The sequence below is a fragment of the Corvus brachyrhynchos genome, unplaced genomic scaffold (assembly GCF_000691975.1).
Source record: "Corvus brachyrhynchos isolate BGI_N302 unplaced genomic scaffold, ASM69197v1 scaffold139, whole genome shotgun sequence".
In the NCBI taxonomy this organism is placed as follows: domain Eukaryota; kingdom Metazoa; phylum Chordata; class Aves; order Passeriformes; family Corvidae; genus Corvus; species Corvus brachyrhynchos.
This window is the reverse complement of record NW_008246062.1, coordinates 2,221,209-2,241,527: the sequence shown is the minus strand read 5'-3', so window position 1 is coordinate 2,241,527 and position 20,319 is coordinate 2,221,209. Positions and strand designations below refer to the sequence as shown.

Sequence of the window (20,319 nt, the reverse complement as noted above, 5' to 3'; positions counted from 1 at the left end):
GTCCTGCTGAGGAATGGCTATTATCTCGTGTCAGCACTGTATCTGGAAACTTAATTTAATTCTCCATGTAGGGCTTCATTTGCCGGTGTTTTAGTTATTGTCATTTATTGCTTGTGAGGTTTGATAGATGGAAGCAACTCAACCCTTTGAGCTGTTAATTAACCCCTCAGCACACACATGGCCCCTATCCTCTTCGCTCTGGTCTTGCAGGCAACCCATACTCTGTATTTTTAGCAGCAAGGCACATCATCTACCATCTGTGGTAGTGAATGGCTCCCCTTGTTTGCTTGATGGGGGAGCTGAGATGGAGAAAATTGTTTAATTGCAGCTCACTGTTTCTCCTGTGTTTGTGTGAGAGAAAGGAAGTCTCTATGGGCGTGAAAGAAAATGTATATCCGAGAGTGTACGTGCAACTGTGTCTATACAGCCTGTGGGCACATGAAGTGGGAAACACACGTGTGCACTGTTTTTATGAGCATGGGAGTTAATCAGGGTGCCAGAGATGACGTGGGGGAAAGGTGTGCGCATGCTCTGCGCATGGCTGTCAGTATGGGCATCTCTGCACTGAGCTCGTGCCTGAAGGTGTTTGTCTCACCAGCTGGAATGGTTGCATATCTCTGCTGGGAGTGGTCTCAACAGAGTACCCTTTTACACTGCATGGCTGCCCTGGGTGCCACTGCTGACAGAGCTGGAGGGAGGGAGGACGCTCAGGGCCCTGCGGCACCTCCTGAAGCATGACCGTGTCCCTTACGCCACACCTCAGGCTGCACAAGATGGCCCTTCACAGACCCAAAACACACGGGCAAAGCCCACATCTAGCTTGGTGTGGTGGTTTGGAGAGAAAGCTCCTTGCTTCCCAACACTGAAATCTGTCCTTCTTTCTTCTTTCCCTTTCTCTCCCCTGTAGCTGCTTATCCTGCTGCTTATGGCCAGATTAGCCAAGCGTTCCCACAGCCACCTCCCATGATCCCACAGCAACAGAGAGAAGGTGAGTAAAAGTGATATCCTCCTTTGTGACCCCAGCAAGCCGTCCCACCTCATTGGCTTCCCTCCTCATGCACCAAGAGTGTCCATTAAACACCCAATTGCTTTGAATCCCTGGTCCACTGGTTTTTCTGCATTTCTACACGTGGCATGGTGCCACTGTCGCCAACGGTACTGTGGAGGAACATCCATGTGGGGAATTGCTGATGAGATCTCTTCAGTCTCCAGGGAGGAGAGCATGCTGGTGTGCATGGGAGATGGAAAGACCGCCTAGCAACATAGCCATTAACGTCCAGTGGGGGCCTCTGTTCAAGACAAGCAACAAGAATGCAGATAAAAATGCAACTGTATTGGAATAAAGAGCTTTACAGGAAACAAAGCACTAGTGGCCCTCTATTAAAAGCCAGTAATGTCATTTCAGACACCTTATATTTGGAGAACAAGGCCTTGCTATTTAGAGTAGCTGATCTAGTCCTTGCAGCTTTTCAGCCTCCATTGATAATCTGGAAACAGCAATCAGACCTTGTAGAGCACAATCCCTATCAGGATGAGAAAAATCATACAGTAAAAGTTCCTATTTCTTTGCAATGACTATGAGAGTTGCCTGGGTAATCTACTGCACAGGACTGGATGGCTTCACAGAAGACATGAAGAGTAAGGAGAGGTGAATCTAGCATTTTTGCATGTAAATGCCTTGGGAGAAAACTGTGCCATGTAATATTTCCTTTACAGTCAGTGGGGAGCAGTGGAATCCTCAGAGGAAACCCACTTGGGTGGTTCCATTCCAGCTGTCCTCCAAGGAGTCCACTGCTCCCTTTTGACAAGAAGGAGGGGACTGCTTGCCTAAGTGAGACATTAAAGTCAGGTGCTCCAGTGTAGCAACTCTCATTTTAAATAGTTACATTTTAAATTTTATCCTCTATTAGATCACTAATTCAGACATATTCTATATTATATGTGTTATTATATGTATGTAATTACATTTAATATTTTAATACTGTGTAAGAGTCAGAATGAAATTAATCTAGATTACACTATCAAACTAAAGCGTTCTGATGATCCAAAACTACTTTGGGGGAGAAATCTCATTTTGTAAGAAAATTAGAAATGTTGTCATTTCCATCTAATTTGGAATTATTTTTTTCCTATGTCAGAATTTCCTGGGGAACACAACTTCCAGCTCCTGATTAGCTCTAGTACATGTGCCTGCTGTGAGAACAGATGCACAGACCTATCGTATCATTACAGAGATGTTTCCCCCATGCTGAAGGACTTTGCTTTTTGTTACTTACTGGGGCTAGATTAAGCACAGGACAAAATGGCGAGCAGATCATTGCTCAGCAAAGCACTGTGCCAGGAACCACCAGAAGCAGGGGAAAGCTGTGGTGCACACTTTGAAGACCCTCTGCCTGAAGACCCCTGGGTTCACAGGGCGTAGTGTGTCTCTGTGGGTTAGGAGTGAGTGTCACCCAGTGGACAAGTTATAACTCTGCTCCTTCCTGTAAGCAGCAGGCATTGAGAATGAGCATGGATGGGGGACCAGCAGCATGAGATGAACCACCAGTCCAATGCAGGTTGCCATTCCCAGTGTCCCTCATTTTCCTGCACCGTTGAGAGGCTGTGGCTTTCTCTGCTTCTTGCTAGAGAGAAATTCTCTAAAGCACAACACTCCCCTTTAGCAGAGGGTCAAGACCTTTAAGCGTCTCTAACATTTAACAGGAAAGCACAGCCAGAGGGAAGTCTAACAATAGTAATAACAATGCTCAGTGCTGAGGAGAGTACTTTAGGCTTGCAAGGATGTGGACAAACACTGATTCATTAGTGAACCAGCCCTAGCACCACCATAACACCAGTGATCACATTGTTAATAACAATCTTAGCTCCACTCCTAGATCCCCACTGGATAACAAGCCTGGGACGTTTTGCTGCTGGAACATTCCTGTAGAGATGAGTCATCACTTCCACACGAGCGCTGAGACTACTGCAGCTGACAGGGCACATAGGGTGGAACAGATCCAAAACTATCAAAGCTTAAGATAAAAATCTTGATTCAGGCTATGTCAACCACACAAAACTTGGAGGCGATTTTAAGTTTGTATGGTATCACTCATCTTGATGTAGTTTCTGAAACTCGGAAGTACAACTTTGTGGTACAAGTTTGCAACTCTTATCTGTGCTGTACTCAAACATACTGGGCAAGCAGATGCAGAAGAGGCAATGAAATTCCAACCTCTGAGTGTTAGCTGTAGAGGTGAGGTGTGCAGCTGACCATAGTGCTGCAGCCTGACTTCATGGGACAGCCCAGTTTTAATTACTGTTGGAAATCAAGCCTCATCATAGCCTTTCCTCATGACATTGCCTCCTGGTGGTGGGGTGCAATGATGGACAGCTGATGTCAGAACAGGTGTATGGAGTTCACTTACGTTGATGGGCATGCAGGGAGAGGTTGAGTCTGCAGCTGTCCCTGTGCTAAAAAACTGGCAATGAGCTCAAGTGTGAGGAGCACGGGCAGAGCAATGGCTTATTAATGGCGTAGCTCAGGTCCAACCAAGCTGAACCAACCATGTGGTTCTGTGCCCTCGGTCACAGGTTTTTCCATTATCCAGCATAGTTTGCCTGTAATCTACAGAACATCCATAAACTGTGCAGTCCTTAAAGTTCTCCTTGCCTTTTTGTCCAAATCAAGGCTAACTGTGCTTCTTGTATATAAATGAACAGAAATGCATATATGTCATAATATGTATACATGTCGTAAAACCAAGAGCCGTGGCAGACATCAGTGTTGAAATGAAACTTCATTTTTTCTGATGGTGTGTCATGGGGGTTAGACTTCAAGCTGCACTACATTTGAAAACAAAAATAAAGCCTGTAGTAAATAATTTTATTACTGTATTCGGTCCTGAACTGCCAAGTATGATAATCCCCAATAACCCATTAAAAACTGTCCAAAACAAGAACCTTTTCCCCAAAAAGAGAATTGGAGTCTTCAATAAGGTTTTTCCATAGTAGCTGTGGTTTTTCTGTTGTTGCAGTATCCTGAGCAAGTCCCTTAGAACTCATTGCATTTGTGCACTGAGAACCAACTAAGATCTTTAAAGCATTCTGAGATGAACAACAAATGGAACCATAAAATATTTTGGGTTGGAAGGGACATTAAAGACCCTCCAGTTCCAGCTCCTTGCCATGGACAGGGACACCTTCCACTAGACCAGTTTTCTCAGAGCTCCACCCCCCCTGGCCTTGAACACTGCCAGGGATGGGGCATCCACAACTTCTCTGGGCAACCTGTGCCAGCGTCTCATCACTTCCATAGTAAAGAATTTCTTCCTTATGATCTTGTCTTTGGTTTCTTAAAAATATACATCAGTATACAACAAGACAGCCGTACACACAAACACACAGCCTTCCATGGAGTGCCCAAAGTAACTTGAATCAGGCAAAAATAAATAAATAAATAAATAAATAAATAAATAAAAGCTATGAGGGCTGAGGCAAACAGATCATGTTTTGTGAGTTCTTTACCAAGGGCTCTGACTGTGACAGGTAACTTACAGAAGAATTTAACAAAAAATCACTTGTTAAATTCTAATGGCAGAAATTTCATATGTGAAGGTGACAAAACAAATCAAACTATCCCAATTTTTTTTTTTTTTTTCTCAGAAGCAAGTGGAGTTTTCAGCATTGGTAGTTAGGAAAAACTCCTCTGTAGTTGGGAACAAAGTGAGTTTGGCCTTGAATGCCTGAGTCAGTAGGGGAAGCCACTGCACAGGTTTCCCAGGCACATTTTAGACCTGAGTTGGTCTTTGAGAATGGTCCCTGCTTTTTCACACCCTCCCTGGTATCTTCCTCTTGCTCTCTTAGTTGTGTGAGGACAAGTTGTTTTCAGGGTGAACTAAGGGTTGTTCTCTCCTTAAGCCCAGCCTAAAGGTGGTGCAGTTAAAGTTGTGTGCCTCCTGGTCTGCCTTATGCCTTGGTAGGTGTTTCTCAGCACACACAGGCAGAATCCCTACTCATGCACAACACATCCAAGACCCCAGGAAATGCAGCTGGTATTTTTGAAAGAATTGGCCAGTTTTACAGTGCAAACTGCTGGCTCTGGTGATGTCAGTGGGAATTTTGCTACCAACTGCAGCAAAGCCAAAATTTTACCCATTTTATTATAATGTGAATCTCAAATCCCACAGCAGAAGTGCTCTGGGGCACGTTCAGATGAAGGAATAAAATTTTTCCCTGTTATTCTGGACCGTGGTCTGCTCCTGGGCAGAATTTTCTCAATTTTAACAGACACCTAAGGGGGTTAGTGTTTGTTTAACACTTTCAGACTGTTTCATATCTAGCTTATTATGCCAATAACTCTATATTGTGTGGAAATGGATGGCAGCAAGGGTTGGAAAAGGGATAGTTGCTCAGTGAGAAGATTAAAGAAGAGGCAGACGGGAGGTGGGGAGAAGCTGGAAAAGCTTGGCATGAAATAGGGGAGCCTGATTATGGGCCACTGAGGTTCAAAAGTAATTTAGCTAAGCAGATGACCTGGTGCCTAATTAGTTAATTATCCCACCATACTACTATCCCCCCCATTTGGAAGAAACCCTGTTACCATCCTCATGACCTTTAGGAAATGAACAAGATGCAAAGGATCAGCTGTTCCTTCATGACAGTCCTTTTAGCAAATTAGTGGGGAAAATTGTGCTTAGCAAATATTCATTAGGGCTTCATTTTCCATTAATCCAAAAGGAAATGTGGAGAGCCTGTGACTTCAATCATGCTGAGGCCCAGGAATTTTAATGAGCTTTAAATGGGCATCTGCCAGAATCCTGACTTTGCCGTACTTCTCTTGCCAGCCGGGGGGATGAGTAATGGGTAATAAAAGGTGGGAGCATCTAGGCGAACTCCTCTCCCTAACAGGAAAGGCAAAGTTGTAATTTGCTGTGTTATGACACTGTAATTATGCCCTGATGAAGAAAACGAGAGTATTAAAAAACCCTTTCCTTCCCCACACTGTGCCCCAGACGTAAAAAGGGGAAAGCTGACTGAGTCAGGTCACAGGGTTGTAGACACATGGGCTAGGGGAAAGGAGGAAACCCTCCTTCTCTCTCACCTCTAACCCTTTTGGCAAAGGGCACACAATGTATCCCCTTCATCTCGACTCCTCTGAGTCAAGCAGACCTGGAGTTACCTGTCGAGGTCAGTGCAGAGCTGGGCAGCAGCTGGAAGTACCTTTAGAAATAAAACAATGAAAAAAACAATCCCTGTCTCATCAAACTATACTGTTTTCTGCTGTAGAACACTGCAAAGGTTTTAAATGTTGAATTTTTTTAACAAAACCACTTGGACACACCTGCCCCTTTTTGACTGTTGCTCAAGGATAGCATACATAAAAATAAAAGTCAAGTTGAAAAGTTGCATTCTAGGCTATTTGACCAGAGGCAGGTTTGCCCCCTTCTGCCCCAAAATACAATTTCAACAGAATATTTTTTGAGGGTCCCTACTTTAACTTCACATTCCAGCTAAAGACTCCTCTCTGGATGTTTTCCAAAACACCCTCTGAAATCGGTAAGATTATATGTTACAGAATTGAGGCAAAAAAGCCAATCCCTCTTGTCTCATAATTTGGATTTAAATCCACCTAAAATCTCTCCTGCAGAGCCCTCTAGAATGGAGGACATGGCCTAACTGTCTAGATCTGGGGGTGTCTTTGGGCTGAGTCAGGCTGGGGGAATGAATTCTACAAAGATGAGCCTGTGGGTTTGTGCGTACCTTTCTGCTTATTATCATCATCTGTGTGATGTTATTGCCATCAGACAGATTCAAGAAGGGTAACGAACTTGTGCATGCAGATGCTGGGAAGAGGCAAGAGATAGTGTGGGTCACCCAAAATTCTACAGATTATATAAGATTATGAGGGACAAAGAAAATCTATGAACCATATTCTTTCATTCTTTGTGTTCTTATTCCTCCACTCTGTGCTTTCCATGGCCACATGTGCTGGTGCATTCCTCTCTCTCTAGATTTTATCCTGGTGTCCTGGGAAAGCTATTGAAGTTACCATAGCATCTAGGTGACTTTTTGAGTTCCTGGTCTTCTACTTTGTCCATTCCTCCGAGAATCTACAGGGTGCTTCCTAACGTGACCACTCACCAGTCAGAGAGAGAAGATGCCAAAGTAAACCTCCACCATGTGCTTTCTTGTATCCTATTTCTCTTCATTCATGGGTCTTCTTTTTCTCTTGATAGGACCAGAGGGCTGTAACCTGTTTATCTACCATCTGCCCCAGGAGTTTGGGGATGCTGAGCTGATGCAGATGTTCCTGCCTTTCGGTAATGTCATCTCCTCGAAAGTGTTTGTGGATCGGGCGACAAACCAAAGTAAATGCTTTGGTGGGTAAAGATAACAAAACAATTAGATTCATCCAGGAAAGGGCTTTCTCTGAATACTTTACCTTTCAAACTGCTTTCTTTCTGCTTAAGCTTTATGATTTCTCTCAATTTACTCCTGTCAATACTTTCCCCCTTCCCTCTTTCTCTCCTGATTGTCTCATGCTCAGAGTTGTGTGCGCTCCTTAGAGGTGAAGGTTTGGCATCTCACAAGCAGCAAGGTGCTGCAGACACCGGTGGGGTCAGAAAATATCGCCCCATATAAGGGGAGGTGGGGAGGGTGCAGAAAAGATTAAAGCACCTGGAGCAAAATGGAGGGGGCTGGGCATAGGTGAAATGATGAAATCAGCAGAGGGATCATGTTGCAGAAGGGGCATTTCTGTACCTAAGGAAAAGGAGAAACAGGTCCTGGGGTTGAAGGGAAGACAGAGTTGTGAGGGCAGCTTTCCTGCATCTGTGATGCTTTAGACTGCCAGCAGATAAGGGCTGAGCATCTGCTGAGAGCCTGGTCTTCTGAGGGTGATGGTTGCTTGGTGGATACCATTCAGACATGCTCTGAGCCCACTGGACCTGAGGCAGCACCCCAGCAGATACAGATAGGCTGAGGTAGCCCTGTGCCTCAGCTGACAGTCTATGCTAAGAGGCTGGGTTTGAAAGCTTCACCCAAATCACATAGCTCTGGCCTCACTGCTGGTTCAACCTCACCAGCTGGGGCGGAGAAGGAGCACAGCCTGAGCTGCCTGTGAGCCCCAGGCAGGGACACCCTGAGCTGCACCCACAACGGGAGGGCTCAGCCAGCCAACAGCCATGGGGTGATGTATGTATGGGCTCTCACTGGGATACCACCATTTGCAAAGCTGGGGCTGTTAAGGGTCCCTTCTGGCAGTGTGGCAGCATGGGGACCCTGCCACATCTGATCCCATCACACCTGGTGGACAGGGGATCTCCCACAGCCATGTGCCCACCACCAGGACCTGTAATTTTTGATTATCTGCCGTCCTGTGCCTCTTGCAGACCCTCCCTGGGAAGTGCAACAGAACAAACTATTGCTTTTCTTTTCCTGTTACTTGCAGCTAATCTGGACTCTGTCTCTCAGGCAAACTTCCAGAGTTAAGACTCGTTGGAGTTTTCATTTGATTTTAAAACCACTCTCAATCTCCACACTATGCTTTCTTTCCATGCTGCCTTCCCCTTTCCCCTCCTGAACAGCCCACCTCCCAAATCTCTTACCTCATCCCTTGCTGCCCATGGTGCATGTCAGAGAGTACTTCAAGAGTTTTGTGCCCGTTCTCTATGCACAGTTTCTCCTGCCCATCCACAGAGGGCCTGAACAGGCTATTTTCCCTTCTGTTTGAAGGAACCCTGACCCCTGATGAGAGGGACACAAGCCCTCCCAGTCACCAGGAGTCACTGGGTTGTTACAGTTTCCAGCACAAGAGGAATGAAGGACAAAGAGTCTGGCACACAGGGGCAGTTGGCAAATTCAAATTAGAACTCAAAGCTGTGAATTAGCCCCAATGAATCCAGAGCCCACCTTCTTTTTATATATAAATTATGTATCTACATAATTATATAGATATATAAAATCTCATAACAAGTTGAGCAGACCAGCAGAGTTCTAGGTGACAGTGAAACAAATGCTCCAAAGAGATCCATGAATTAGAAATGGATGTTTGGCAGTGAAATTGTCATTGATATTTAGAGGAATTCTGGGCCTGGTTCTCCACATACTGAGAAGTAAATGGAGAAATGAGGTGAGAGACAAGCCCAGCAAGGAAGAATGCCTTCTGAACATCTATGAGCCTTATCGCCACTCAGTTCAAAGGCTCATGGCTACAATGGCCTCGTGAGGACATGACACATACCCTATTTGTGGACAGGGTTTTGGGGCTGCTTCTGAGGTACTGTGAGATCGAGGCTCAGAGTTAAGCAAGAATTGAGAGGTCTTAGCAAAAATCTTTCTTAGCACTGAGTTACTGGTAGAAACTAAACATCAGCTTGATGGATGAAGTGAACTCCAAAACTTACTGTGAGGTATCGAAGGCTGAAATAGGAAGGTGCCCTTTGGAAGTGTCGACTCAGGCACATAGACAAGTAAAAGAAAGAATTAGAGATTGCTGGTGGATCTTAGTCACCTTATATTAGCTTCTGAGACACAAATACCCAAATCCAGTTAGTTTGGGGTCCCAGGTGTCAAGTCCCAGTTTTCTCTGGATTTCACCTAGTTTCCCAGAGCTGAGTGCCTGCTGTGACAGCTGGTCTCAGACAAATATGTTGACTGTGCTTCCACGTCCACCACCTCCAAAAGGATAGAAATAGCAGAAGCACAGGTAGCCAACTGTCACAGGTAGGTTACTCTGCTTTTCAAACCCTCCCCACCCTCCTGACCTTCAGATTTAAAGCAATGTAAAAATGTAAAAGGTATTAGAGGAAATGAGGCCTTTCATTTGTTTTGCTAAGTCTACTGAAGCTGGCATTTTTGTTCAGGAAATAAATTTAAATTTTAAAAAAAATTACTTTTCCTAAAGGAAAAGAAGGGATTTTATTAACTTTGAAAGTAAGAAAATTCCTTCTTTCTCCTTAAACATTTCCCTAAACTCAACATGTAAGAACATAGCATTTGCATTCTATTTCACTTTTTTTTAGTGCAGCTAGAGCTCTCCAAGTGCTAGCCTGGGGGGACAATTCTGTCTGGCCCCAGAAAGATATTCCACTATTATATGACCTTTTAAAATATATCTGCTATGCAGATCCCAAATAAATTGCTGTAACAGAGTTTAGCCCCAGGTTGTCGAGAAATTGTCAGGAAGTCCTGCTTTAGACAAACTTTAAAAATTCTATGGAGAAAAATGTCACCATGTTTTTTTCCACGGGAACAGAAAAAACTTTCTTTGTCACCTTTGTCTCACTATTGAACGACCTGTAAGTAGCTGGCACAAACTGAACGAGTACAACAGCATGTCAAAATAGAATTGTGGAGGGCCACGAGGATGATCGGGGGCTGGATCACTATTCCTATGAGGATGGGCTGAGAGAATTGCGGTTGTTCAGCCTGGAGAAGGCTCCAGGGAAACCTGATAGCACCTTTCAGTATTTAAAGTGGCTGCAAGAGAGCTGAGATGAACTTTTTAGAAAACCATATTCAGATAGGACAAGGCTTTAAAGTGAAAGGGGAGAATTAGCTTAGCTATCAAGAAAAAATTCTTGACTGTGAGGGTGATGAGGCTCTGGCACAGGTTGCCCAGAGAAGCTGTGGATGTCCCCATCCCTGGAAGGTCCAAGGCCAGGTTGGATGAAGCTGGGAGCAGCCTGGCCTAGTGGAAGGCACCCCTGCACAGGGCAAGGGTGGTTGGAACTTGATGAACTTGAAGGTGCCTTCCAATCCGAACCATTCTATAGTTTTATTCTTACTGTTTGACTATGAATTCTTGCCTGCATTTTGAACACAAATTTATCTCCTTTGGCCACTACTGGCAGGATAGTGTTGGGGCAGGTACAGGAGTATTAGGAAGAAAATGAGAGCAGAAACAAGCCTTTCTCCTGGTTTCTGGAGTCCATGAGCCTGCAGAGAACCACTGGCACCTGCACATGCTAAAGAAACCATGCTGTGGTCAGAAAGCCTTTGGCGTTTCCAGTTTAGAGGCCACTGCCTCCTGGCTGACAAGGGGCAGCAAGGAATGCCAGCTACAGCAAACACCAATATCAGATACAAAATGTGAGGTGCTCAGAGTATGTCTGTTGTTTTCCCTAGCAGGACTGCCTGCTCTACTGTGTAAGACTGCCTGAGAAACAACCCTGACTTCTCACTGAAAAAAGTAATTTAGTCTGGGAGGCTTCTTTGCCTATGACTTTCCTTCTGCTGCACACATCCAGGCTAGACCCAAATCCTTCATTTTCTCTTATAATTTTTCAAACCTGTGGCTTTTTTTTCTCCCCTGTCCCTGTACTGATACAGCTGTAACATAGCCAAATGCAGACCATCCTTCTCCTTCCCATTCACCAACACCCTGTCTATCCCCATGGCCTGAGCCTCCATCACTGACCATATCTGCACCCCCTTGGGTTTCTCCTCAGGCACTGTCCTATCCCCATTCTTATATTCAGACTTAGTGATTTCACCTTCACAGCTCTTCACCGTTCTGCCCTTTTCTCTCCTCTCTCACTTGTTCTTCACTCAATGCCCAGCTCACACCTGTAGCCTCTGCCCACACACTCCTTTTGCAGCCAGCATGTTTCTCCAACTGGGCCATGCACATCACTTCCCAGTGAAATGGAAGGGCCGCAGCAGGATTCACTGTCTCACTCAGGGAAAAATAACACTTAGATGGACACTCCTTGAAGACAGTGGGCTGGTCTAGGAAGACTTGCATGGAGGTAAAGTGTGCCACAGCCTGAATGTCAACATCTGCAGGAACCCAGAGCTTGTGTCTGCACAAGGCAGGGTTTACACTGGGTCTCTCACCTTCCCTCTACGTGTGTGCAAGTTGTTCTGTGTGTAGGTGTGCTAAATGTCACAGGACATGGATTACATCTTTGCGCTGGTCTCAATGGTTCTGGTGATAATTCCCTCTCAGTTATGTAGACAGTTTAAATGTGAATAGTTTGTGTACAAGGCTAAAAGAGAGCTCCAGTAAAATAACACTATTAAGGCTGTTAAGGCAAGTAGGCAATGTGAGAAGGGCAGCTCTTCACCCTGCCCACACATGGCTAACTCTACCCCAGTCATAGGGTGATGCTACAACACAGCCCAGGAACACTCACTCATAAGACACATTTAAAGAAAGCATTTGAAGACATTAAGTTAGTGAAATACAGAGACAGACATATTCTAGAGAAATGTTTTAACAGAGGAGAGAGAGCAAGACATGTTTGGGCAGTATTAATTAGGAAGACATGTCAGAAATTAGAAAAATGAGAACACGGATGGAGAAGCAGAGGTCAAATGGTTATTCCAAAGTGTCAAATAAGATGTAGATAAATTAAAGCTGAAGGAACTGCTTTGCTGGAACACTTGGTTTGCTCCGGTCACCTCTTTCTGAGAGCAATAAGCACCTGGATCTGCCAACTTTTTGCACACCATTGAGCAGCAGACACGGTCAGGCCAGTTCTGCTCCATGTCCCTGCTTTGTCCCCTACATGTCTCCTTGGCATGTGCCTGTTCTCCATACCCACTGGTTTAGCAGCTTCAGTTTCTCCCCAAGGGACAGTGACTCCAGAAGGCTGTGAACAACCTGTCTTATTCCCAGAGAGACACTGTGGTTTCCCTCCACTCAGCTTGACACACTCTGACACCCCAGGTGTAAGCAACCCATGAGTGCCAGATGTTTTCCTCCTTTTCTGCACATTCCAGATGCACTTTCACATCGCAAAGTGTCCCACCCCTTTTTGAAATGACCCACATTAAACAAAACAAGGAGCATTCTAGCTTACAAACTGCAAGGGCTGCTTAGGTAGGACCATAGGTTTATGTGTCCTAAAGTCTTGTTTGACTCCTAGTACAACGTGAACATTGAATTTCATTCCAGATTCCTGCAGGGAGTGCATTTGAAAGTTGCTAATGGGCCACCTCATTTGGAAAAACATCCATTCTTCTCTGAAGATGCCAAAATAGAGAAAATAGCATCACTTGATGAGGGTCATAATAGTTAATTAAGTTTGCTGTTAAATAATTATATTCCCTACTAAACTCCTCCTAGCTTATGAAAAGAAATTGGGGAGACAAAGGAGAGAGATTAAAAGTGAGAAAAGCAGTGAGGAATGAGAACTGAACACAGGAGGGGGTGAAGCTTGGGAGAAGGGCTGAGGAATGCGTAGACCTTGTATCCTGTTATTAAAAACATGCTGTGGCAGTTAAATGCTGCAGTGTGGTGGCAAAAAAGGTGGAGTGGGAGATGCAAGGCAGCAGGCAGGTTGTGATGATCTACAGAGTTTCAATCTGGAAGCTGAAATAGAAAGAGAAAAGATGCATCAAGAGAATAGGACACTGGCAAAGCTGTACAGGGCACTGGGACCAGGGGCATTGCATATTACGTCTAAAGTGCATTGGCAGCACTCCACAAGACATAGGAGTGGAACAAGGGACCCTGAGGTACATTAGGAAAACATTGTTCAGCACCTGCTGAAAATGTGCCTCCAATATGCCCTGCCAAATATGGCAGTTTCTCATTTAATAAAAAAATATTAAAAAAAAAAAGGCAACAACTCTCCTCGGGTTCATCCAGGGAAATGAGCAGGTGCAGAAGTAAGGCGTTGTAAGGGAAGGAAATTCCAGTTGCATGTTCATAGCCCATATGGGTGATCATGGGTCAACCTAGCTGTGCAGCTTGGGTTCCCCTTCTTGGTGCCGTACACTGACTCCTCTGCAAAGGACTTTAGGATTCATGGTTGAGGAGAGTTATTTATCAGATCAAAAGGTTTGGGGGTTTCTTTTCTGACTCTTCTTTAGGAAAACAGGAAATTCTCACCAGATAGATGCATTATTAGAAAGGACTTGAGGTATGTATCTCTCTTTGTTGCTGTTACCAGTACTATGATTAAGTTTGATTTTTTTTTTTCTTTTTACTATTAACCTGATTTCAAATTTCCTAAAGAAAGTCTCTACCTGATCCTTTCTCCCTGTAGCCCATGGACTTGGGGCCTGTCCTTTATTTTGCATGATCTAGTGGCAATTCATTTTGTTTCAGGGCCCTGGAAAATCGGTTTGTCATTTCCATATGGCTACAGCCTAGAGATCAAAGATCAAAGAGCAATGGAAGAAGCCACTCATTTGAGTGCCTGAGTTTAGACAAAACAAAACTGATTTTCCAGACACATTAAGCATGCCTGACCCCCTGGTATGTTTCAGTTCAGATCAGCACTGGTTTGTTGTGGTCCTCTCCACTCTGAAGGACCCGGCACAGGCACAGAGCCACGGAGAGATCCATAAGGTGTGTCCAGCTCAGCTGGAAACTAATTCAAGGGGAGTAGGACACCCTCAGAGGGGTGCTTTGAGCTCTCAGAGAGAAGGGGAAGGAGGCATAGAAGTTTAATACTTGCTAGCTACTCCCTGTCATATTCCAAAGCAGCCAGGCTCTGAGATTTCAGGTCTGCAGAGTGAGGATGGAACTCTTCCGGCTGATAAGGAAAGAGTTGTGTGAGTAAGAAAGAGAAGGAGCTGTTCATCAAACTCACTGTACAGCACCTCCAGCCATTGCAGCTGGTTGGGGGAGGCTTTAGGGGGAGGAGGAGGAGTGGGAGAAGTATTAGGGCTGTGAGCCACTATTCATTTACAAACTATAATTAATTTGATGTTTAGATTAATTTCTGATGCACTCTCAAAGGTGCACTGAAAGCATTTTTCCTTTATTATAATGTTGATTGCTTATTGGGGAGATAAATCTAACTGTCAGTTATGCACTGACTTACCAAAACTTTCAGACCAAGCAAGCATGTATGCATAAGGAACAGCTGTTTGCAGCTCTCTAGTTAAAGGGACAGCTCTGTCTTTTCCCAATAACTCACATTAAAGAAAATCTATACATTGTACATAGGGACTTCTGCTTTCTTTTGTAGCTCAACAATTTATTAGACAAGAATATGTTAGCAGAATCTGTCTTCTATTTATCTGGCTGTCCATATGTCTATCACTATTCTATCCATCTCTCCCCACAAGTGATAAAGTCTGCCCAGAATTTTTGTTATGGGTATGTGTGTACATACCTACTCACATGCACACTTACACCATCATTTTAAATGTTCTTACTCCTGGGGTAATTAGATGGAGGAACTCATTACTGCTTCTCCTTTAGTGATGTTTAAAGGGGAAGTGGTCACTATCGGACTAATAGAAATAACCAGTGTTAAGAGTTAACACCAGAGGAGGACTTTTAGTGCTACTTTTATTCCAGTCCGAAGCTTCTGTTCAGAAGTCAGAATAATGACCCCTCCAATGGGCAGGCCCACTTCTGAACTCAAAGTGATGGATTTGGGGAGTGCAGACTTAACACTTCCTACTCTTGTGAGACAGCAGATCCACTACAGCATTTTGTCTGTCCTTGGCATCTGCATTTATATTTGTTTTCCCAGGATCTCTGATGCAAGGACAATTCAAGTTGTACAATGGATGAGTCTCTATCAGTCCATCCAGCCATCCATCCACCCATATATCTATCTTCAACTTCTTTATCTGGTATCTGTACCACCCATTCAGTCTCATTCACTGCACAGGTCTGCCCTTCAGCATCTTGAAGTCTGTTGGCTACTTAGTTACTGAGCAACTGTTCAATAGATCCTCACATCTTCATGCTTGGCCCTAAGCCTTCCTTCCACACCATATTCAAGCTCTGCCATGAATACAAATTTATTTTTATTTCCTCATCTGTTTTCCTAAGGCCCTTCCCAGCAGAGCATTTGAGACATTCACAGAGCTAAGTAACAGCATTTTGATGGTGCTCAAGGTGTCCTCATTTCACCAAGGGGATGATGAGGCAGAGAAAGATATCCAAAACACTTTATTGGTCTTGGATTCCTGATCTGAGTTGCCACAAGCCTGATCAGTCTGTTTGCCTGCTTTCTCTAAGAATTCAGCATAATGCAGGGCATGCTGTGTTTTTGTCTGCTTCAGATGCAGGTACAGGCAGCAGCTTTTCTGCCAGTGAAATCTCAGGTCATGCACCAAGGGAACACCCAGTAAAGCTTCATCTTCACTGAAAACTAGAGAGGCCTTACACATCTTCAAAAAACACTCTGCCACCATTTAACATATATTTTTAATGTTTGTGTGCCATTATCTCAATTTGGGCCATGACAATTAAGCCATGGCTGGACCTTGCTTGGGCATGACTCAGCAATGACAAGGGACAGGGACACACACTTTTGAGAGATAAGAGAATTTAATGGCATAGATTCGAGCCATGGTGTACCACTGGCACTCAGAACCTGCTCTATTTTATTTAATTGTTAAAAAACAGCCTAGAGGTCTTACTAAAGAAATTCTGTGATACATTATGTACTTAGCGTAACTGGGATGTCATGGCAGAAATAGGGACAAATTCCAGTTTTCCAAGGCAACATCTGGTTGTACAACTACAAAACCATCCTTTCTCTGCCTTATTTACTGTCTAAATTCCAACACTTGCAATAACAAGTCTGATACATTGCCATTTTCCTTGCCCTGTTATGTTATTCATTCTCTACAGTAATTAAAACAAGGATGCCATGAAAGAGAAAAATACAGAAATGTGTGGTTAGAAGCAATGCCTTTATGCATCTACAAAGCAATACAGAATTAAAATTTTATAGGTAACATAATTTCTTGCATTTCTAACTTGAGTGCTTCATTTTGCAACATTATCATTGTTTCAATTTATGGTTGTATATGATGTCTTCCCTTTTCAAGTAAGTGAACCTAAATCAAAATATCCCCAGATAAGATTAGCATCCTCAAATAGTATATATTGACATATTCGAAAGCTGTCATCAGGGTAACAACTTGAAGATCCCCATACAAACAGGTATATCATTCTTAACCATTTCTGGTTTCATCTATACCAAATCCCCAAAAAGAATTCAGCATCAGCTCTGCTCTCCCTAGTGTTGATCTGTCATATCACACATATATAAGTATTTACATTATATATATATAAAATATAAGATTTGCATAGGTATGTACATTATACAAGTACCAGACATACATTTATTCAATAACGAATATAAAAACTTGCAGATGCAGGTTATTGAAAGCAGTGAAAATTGCCGAACAATTGTTTGGATTTTAGCAATCTGCTCCAATGCTTGTTGGCCTTCAAGGGGAAGAGCTTTTCCTTGTATTCAGTCTGAACCTCTGTTGTTTCAATTTATGTCCCCTGTCTCTCATTCTCCCACCATGCACCACTATGAATCATATCTCAAGTTGGAAAGGACTCAATAAAGATCACAGAGTCCAACTCCCTGCTCCTCCCAGGACTATCTAAAACTAATCCATATGATTAAGAGCCTCATCCAGATGCTCCGTGAACTCTGACAGGAAACAGATTTTCTCCGTTTTGGACAACATGACCTAAAAATCTGATTGTGTTCTGACCATTTAAAGGTGAAATTAAATATTGTACAGATAGGTCTCTACTGACCCTTCAAAATCCTTCTCTGGAAGGGTTTTCAGAAATTGTAAACCCTTTACCAGGTCTTTGTGCATCTTCTGACATGGCTGAAGAAGTTCCAGAAGGATAATTGTGTTGCTAGCTTTTTAAAAATTTTAAGGAAAGAAGAATTTTTGCTACTGGTTTGTTTTGGTTTTTTTTAGGGGTGGCTTTTTGCCCCATCTCTTCAAATTAAGATCCCTCTCCAAACTATCAGTAAACATCATGAATTTCCCAGGTCTTTAATTTTTCTGTTCAAAGGCATTTTCAAAACCATGTTTTCAGTATATAATTCTACTCCTCTTATTTCAGTAATTAAACCACAAGCTTATTTTCTAATCTTCTGTCCAAGTGTGGATCAAGAGCGCAGATGGGTCATTGGGCAGAGGCCCAAGAGCCAGTACTAGATCAAGAGGTAGTCAATCTGTGATATGATTCAGGTCCCACAGACTGAATGTCACTCTTCTGATGAACTGCAGATGGTTCTTCACTGAGATCTCCAAGATTCAGGCCTTTGAAGGCCACTAATGGTGAATGTTCTGCTGGAAGACCCACAGGAATCTATCAGCGTCTCTGCTATAATATGATGGTGTTTCATTCCCATTGATGTTGTTGAAAAAAGAAGCCAGACAATCATTTCCTTGTCCTTTAGGGGTGGTTGAAAACATGGAGGTCTTACAATGACAATGGAAGTACCACAAATGTAATAGCTGGTTGGATCTGGAAATGTTACTATCTTCCAGCTTAAAATGCACATGTACAACTCTTTACTTTCTCTCCTTTCTATCCATCATAGGCCAGTGCCAGTTCACAACCTCCTGGCCTAGATATTGAGAGATTTTCTCTTTTCCTTTCCCAATGACTCACTGAATGTGAGGAGGTTTGTTTTCCTGTTGAGTTCACTTTTTGTTTGGTTAGCTGTTTTTCACACAGTCGCCTCCATAGAAAGTAAAATATTCCTTCAAAAGTCATGGCCAAAAACTGTTCATCACCACTTCTGGCTTCTGAACAGGAACTTCCACACAAGAGAAGCTTCAGGCCTTTCTATCTCTGTTGGGTTGTCCCAAACTACCCACAATAAGATATCAGGTGTTCAGCAACTGGAAGGGAAAGGGTGGGTAGTTGTCCATCTAAGTAATGGTCAGCAAGAGCAAGATGGGAAGATTCTGTGCCTTGCTGCACCAAGAATGGATCTATTTCAGAGGCTCCCTGGGACATGAGAGGAGTGCCAAAAAATAGTGACCAGTACAGTTCACAGTGCACCTTCCTGACAGGATTTCGTGGTTTGTTTGGGTGTTTTGGTTTTTGGATTTTGGAATTTTTTTCTTGACTAGTCCAGGAAGGAATTTCCTTACCCACAATGAGATATTTCCAAGAAGAAGGTCACTTTTTATGATGCTTGTTTCTTGTAGACCAAGAAGGATCCCTGGTGGTTTCAGTAGTTGCCTCATTCTTACATGGTTTCTTTATCAAAAAGTCACAAATGAAGCAGGGTCCAACAGAGAATCTGGGAGTAAAGAAATTAGATTTAGATGAGAAATAGATTGTGACATGGCTGGGGGGGAGCTTCAATAATTATTTTCATCTGGTTTATATTGGAAACTTCAACAAGACAAATGTAAAAATAGCATTCATTTTGATTCAGTAACAATCTCAGTGCATCCTTAACTGAGCATCAGCATCTACTTAGAACTTGTGTAAACCGTGCATTATACTCATTCTTTATTTCCAGTTTCACATTGGAGAAGAACATGTATCCTCAAAAGTTCACCTGCTTTTTTCAACCATAAACCTTATCTGCTTTCCCCCATAAACCTTATACTGGCACATGATGACATCAGATGTTTTCAAGGAAGGATCCGAAAACAAGTCAGGAAGAGTTCCATCCATTTCTGAGAGCAGTTAGGAAATAGCTTCAGTCCTACTCATCATTCAGAAAGAGAACAAATACTATTACTCATCTGTGGGTGATTCATCACTGGCTGTTTTTTCCTTGTGAGGAAGATCACCATCATCACCTGGACTGGAACATTATGTTTCTTATAGAAGAACCACAGTGCTTTTTGGCCACATCAGACACGTATGTATACTGGTCCAGTATGTGATTCATGGGCTCTCCAAAAAATGGTTGAAGCCTCAATCCTTCATTTCTTCCACCAATTCATTGGATGGCTTCAGCTCCTAAGAATGGGTAGTCCATAGCATCAGACAAGCAATTGATCATCCTTTAGAAAATCTCCATTTACAGGAAAAAAGAGAAGTTTTAATCTTTACTCCATTCTTATGATGAGAGATCTGTTGTGGTTTTCTGTATCAAATATTTTACTACCTTTTTAGAAAAATTTGGTCCTGATCATGTGCCCAGATGTATATGTGAGCCAAAACCTTGGATCACAGAATCATGGAATTGTTTGGGTTGGACGGGACCTTAAAAATCATCTCATTCACCTACCACTAGACCAGGTTGCTCCCAGCCCCATCCAGCCTGGCCCTGAACACTTCCAGGGATGGGGCATCCACAACTTCTCTGCGCAACCTGTGCCAGTGTCTCATCCCTCTCACAGTAAAGAATTTCTTTCATACATCTAATCTAAATTTCCCTTCTTTTAGTTCGAACCCAAATGAGATCTGACCATGCAGTACTCGAAATTGTCAAAATTCTAGTCTAATCTTGAGTCTTACCCTTGTGCTTTCAACATGAGTCAAGACAACAATTTTCCTATGAAAAACAATCAAACACCATACAGACTGTGAAAGAGAAGACTCTTAGGTGGAAAAGTCCTTCTTGATCTCAATTACCATATTCAGGTTCAGCATCTATAGCCCTCTGCTTTCAGAGAAGACAT

General features: G+C 43.2%; 1 protein-coding gene across 9 annotated transcripts in view; it reads left to right on the top strand.

Moving 5' to 3' along the window:
- Nucleotides 1-20,319, top strand: part of CELF4 (CUGBP, Elav-like family member 4) — a 616,716-nt gene that overhangs the window by 563,507 nt on the left and 32,890 nt on the right. For 7 of the 9 annotated variants that reach the window (XR_001865975.1, XR_001865974.1, XM_017746620.1 and 4 more), the window contains 2 exons: nucleotides 908-988; nucleotides 7,218-7,361. Coding sequence is in view for 7 of the 9 variants with exons in the window: in XM_017746620.1 (XP_017602109.1) it covers nucleotides 908-988; nucleotides 7,218-7,361 (225 nt within the window). In the remaining 2 variants the exon portion in view is untranslated. The remainder of the gene's footprint in view (nucleotides 1-907; nucleotides 989-7,217; nucleotides 7,362-20,319) is intronic. The other 2 variants (XM_017746621.1, XM_017746618.1) reach the window with 1 other exon arrangement.